The sequence below is a fragment of the Ceratina calcarata genome, unplaced genomic scaffold (assembly GCF_001652005.2).
Source record: "Ceratina calcarata isolate Rehan_Ccalc_2016 unplaced genomic scaffold, ASM165200v1 scaffold9, whole genome shotgun sequence".
In the NCBI taxonomy this organism is placed as follows: domain Eukaryota; kingdom Metazoa; phylum Arthropoda; class Insecta; order Hymenoptera; family Apidae; genus Ceratina; species Ceratina calcarata.
This window is the reverse complement of record NW_017180367.1, coordinates 877,421-881,583: the sequence shown is the minus strand read 5'-3', so window position 1 is coordinate 881,583 and position 4,163 is coordinate 877,421. Positions and strand designations below refer to the sequence as shown.

General features: G+C 34.4%; 1 protein-coding gene across 4 annotated transcripts in view; it reads left to right on the top strand.

Moving 5' to 3' along the window:
- LOC108631410 (uncharacterized) overlaps positions 1 to 4,163 on the top strand; it is a 7,864-nt gene that overhangs the window by 1,908 nt on the left and 1,793 nt on the right. Inside the window, exons 1-9 of one of the 4 annotated variants that reach the window (XM_026818823.1) lie at positions 283 to 666; positions 1,116 to 1,191; positions 1,680 to 1,806; positions 1,897 to 1,990; positions 2,578 to 2,693; positions 2,764 to 3,000; positions 3,076 to 3,281; positions 3,353 to 3,421; positions 3,527 to 4,051. In XM_026818823.1, coding sequence (XP_026674624.1) covers positions 1,164 to 1,191; positions 1,680 to 1,806; positions 1,897 to 1,990; positions 2,578 to 2,693; positions 2,764 to 3,000; positions 3,076 to 3,281; positions 3,353 to 3,421; positions 3,527 to 3,678 — 1,029 coding nt within the window. In that variant the 5' untranslated portion in view covers positions 283 to 666; positions 1,116 to 1,163 and the 3' untranslated portion in view covers positions 3,679 to 4,051. Of the gene's footprint in view, positions 1 to 277; positions 756 to 851; positions 1,192 to 1,679; positions 1,807 to 1,896; positions 1,991 to 2,577; positions 2,694 to 2,763; positions 3,001 to 3,075; positions 3,282 to 3,352; positions 3,469 to 3,526; positions 4,052 to 4,163 lie in introns of those variants that run through there. The other 3 variants (XM_026818822.1, XM_026818824.1, XM_018035320.2) reach the window with 3 other exon arrangements.

Sequence of the window (4,163 nt, the reverse complement as noted above, 5' to 3'; positions counted from 1 at the left end):
CTATTAATGATGCAGCAAATATCATGAATATCTTCTTAAAAAAAATCCGCAGTCTAATGATAATCGAATGAATTAAAGAATTACAGGTTGATGAGACAATCATTAGGACACTATCATAACGCATTCGCTGTTCAACCGTGGCTTTTAAAACCTATAAACATGGTAAACGAAGATTTAAATTTATGCAACACATTATCTGTACAATCTATCTTCAGTAAGATTGTTTGCGCTTATCGTTAGATACGTAAAGCGGATACAAGTGAACTTTCATTTGTAGATAATGTTGTTGCTAAGAGAGACTGGCATCACTAATTGGCATTTGCGCGATGTCATTCGGAGGCGGAACAGTTATTATCTTCGACAGGTCCTCGTGGAACATGATAAATACGACGGAAGTGTGCAAGTTCTCGGCCTGACACCGCTCGGCGCTGGATTTTCGCTTTTACTCATTGGCTTGTCGATAGCTACATTTGTGTTTTATTTGGAGATAAGACGGATCCCAAAAGCGGTTTCTACCCTCAAGCTGATCCGTGATGAATAAAAACACACGTGCGAATTTAAGGAGAGACATTTGACAGTTTTGAATTCATGGATTTACTTTTCATTTGTGATTGGGTCAAACTTATTCGAAGAGAGTTGTAATCTTATTTACATTTCATCAATTTGATAAGAAGATAATTTGTGAAAGAAAGTTAAACACATTAAGCGTATAATTAACCTTTGGTAGGGATAACTCAACGAGCGGTGAATTATAAGTATGTGACACATTATGTCTATATTCATTGCGCGCGGTACAGTGACTGTAGATATAAAACTAAACTGCACTCAATTCTCGCACTAATGTTACGTAGGTGGAACGCGGGAAAATAGTGGTAGCTTGATAAGTGGATTCAATAACAAATGATCGACAGCGACGGTGAAGTCAGTCGGCTCCCGTGCGCAACGTTGCAAAAAGCGAAGGTTGTTCTATCAAACCTGGCGCGATGATGTGCGACGTTTGATATTCACTACGCTTTTTAATAGAATGCAAATGAGTTGTCAAAACCAATAAAAAATATTGGAGCGCTTGGTGAAATTTTTAATTTTAACTTTTTGTTGTTCTGATGTGACTGGAGATTGTGATCTTGCACTATAAAGAAGAAAAGTTTATATAGCAGACCGTGATGGTGATTAAAAAACACATTGACGATGGTGAGTTACCAAATTTTTATTTCTATTATATTTACTAGTAGAAAATTTAAACAAACATTAAATTGTACCGTTCAATTATTTAGTATTGTGTACAGTTTATCTTAACTATATAAAAATATGTTTTGTAAATATATATTAACTTACGTTAAATGATAGAAACTTGTATACCTTTTGCCTATTTTTCATTTCAAATTCATTTCAAATTTTATACATCACTTTTTATCTCGTTTATGTAAGACATGACGTATCATCGGAGGTATCATTAGGACTTCTTAGAACATATTATATAATGGAGCGTGAATAAGCAAGTTATTTTTTATCACTCCTAGTTAATGCGATGCAAGCATTTTTTAAACAATTGTGCTTTGAATTCATATGAAGATTTTAAACTTAAGCGTTTGCATTTAGTAATTTAACGTAAACTAAATTAAATGTTGTCCTTTGACTTTGTGCAAATATGTATACTCAGAATGCTTTTATATTGCCAGTTCAACCACGAACGGTGGAGGAACATCTCCAAGCGATCCAGGAGGATAGGGATGTCATCGACTCTGAGTTCGCAAAAGTGACGACGGCCGACCTACCCGAATGGTTTGACGAAAGATTATTCAAAATGTGAGTAGAAAAGAAGACCAGGTAAGTAATAAAATTAATCTATATGTATCACGAAAAAGTGCAAATAACTAATTGAGAATTGAATTCTAGAGGCCAGACATATTATATGAATAATTTATTGGCACTTGGAACTGCAAACTTAGCAGGCCTAATCGCGATACTGTCCGTTCCGAGTTTACTGGAGGTATTATTAACAGCGTTCAACTTCGTTTTGAGGCACATTTTTCTTTTACAATATTGTTATATACATCAGTCATTTATTAACGCATTCGATACCAGTAAAATTTCGAAAGACCAGTATTTTGTTTGCTTGTGGAAATGACGCGACATTGACCTATATGGCTACCAAAATTACATGACGCAACAGCTGCGTCCCCGATGTTCGACTTGATACGTTCTTTAGGTATCTCCGAAGTACTTCGTAATTTTGTGACATCGACATTACAGAGACTGAAGTTGCGTTTAACTGTTCAAATAAATGCAAATGATATATACCAGCCTCAGTTCGACACGCATTGATTTTTGATAATCTATTTTTAATATACATTTAATAGATTATCCAGTAACGAATTGACCATGCAGTATTAAAATTAGCGAAGTTCAACTTGTAAATTAATAAATTCCGAGGATCAGAACTTCGTATTTCGTCCTTGTACACGGACTATTATCTGATTATACCAAAGAAATAGAAATATGCCCCGAAACGAAGTTTAGCCATAATAATTTTCACGATGGGAGGGCATACAAGATAAACAGTATTTCATTTTCCAGATTCTCGTATACACGAAGAATAATAGCACATTATGCTTATCCTACAGACGATTCATTCAAACCTTGTTGCTCACATACTCGCTCTTTAACTCTGACATGCTTGACCCCAATTCAAAGTAAGTTGTATTAAAATATCCTGTAAAACTTGTTGCTGATTCTGGCTGTACGAATTGTATTTGTTGTAAGATGGTTCAAGGCAATAAACGTGATTCGATGGAAACATGCGACCGTCAGTAAGAAGCGTATTCGAGAAGGTCTTCATGGAATATATCAAAAAGACATGGCGATCACACAATTTGGTTTCGTAGGGTATGTTGTCACGTGTCCCGAGCTTATAGGGTTGGCTCATACCACGACTGAAGAGCTAGAGGGTTTCAATCATTTTTGGCGTGTTAAGGGACACTTGTTGGGTATAAAGGATCGGTAATAACATTAATCTCTTATTAATTTTGGTACAACGTTGGTTGGATAGCAATATCAATATCGTATCTCTTTTAGGCTGAATATCTGCAGGAAGACGGTTGAAGAAACGACGGAACTGTGCAGAAAAATTAGTTCCGAAATATTGGCTAAACATTTGGAAAATCCACCTCCGGAATTCGGAGAATTGGCATCAAATGCAGTGAAAGCATTGTGGTTCGCTGATCCATCGATTAATGTAGATGCTTTCTTGTATCTCACATACAATATAACGGGAGCGAAATGTTAGTTAAAGAACAAATTCTTTATTATTTTATTTTTATTAATTTAAAAGTAATAACAATTATTTACGTAGATAAAAGACCCCTTGGGTGGTACTCATATTTAAACATGAAAGGACGTGAATGGATACTGTATATGTGTAGTAAGTGACCTTATTTGCTCACGATTTGTACATGATACAAATGCAAGATGATAAGTACACATAATTGTGTAACTTTTAGAGTGTTATCTATTTTATTTATTATAGGTGTCCCCTACATTGGTTGGTTCGTACGGTCAGCATTCAATCTGTTCCTAACAGCATCTTATTGGTTATTAGAATGGTATCCCGTAGGTGCTTGGCTAGCATTCGGCAAAAAAAATTCAAAAATTTGTTTATTTCCAAATATAAACGGTTAAATATCAAGCGAAACTTCATAGATAATGTATAGATGCAAAGTAATCAAATGGGAATAATATATTTAAATGATCTTTATATATTTTAATTATGGATGAAACACGATCCAATATTGTACCATTCCAATGCAATAATGCAATGAAAAATTACCTTTAGTCGATACCAATAGCCTCCGTGGATAAAATGTATACTTATGATGCTGGGTATCTTCAGTGGAGGTCGCTGTATGTCGCGTAATATTAATTAAGTTCATTAAGTTACTTCAACGGTGAGCTACGATTAATCACAAAATACACAAACTATGAAATAGAGTGTTGAAATCATGAAAATGTACTTAAATCATAATATATGAATTACTGTGCACTTGTTATTTAATCCAGAACTGAATTTAAGTATGAACTCACAACACTAAGAAAAGTGCTTATAAAGTATTTTTACGATGTTCACATAATTAAATAATATATATAATTCGGTACAGATCTAAAGG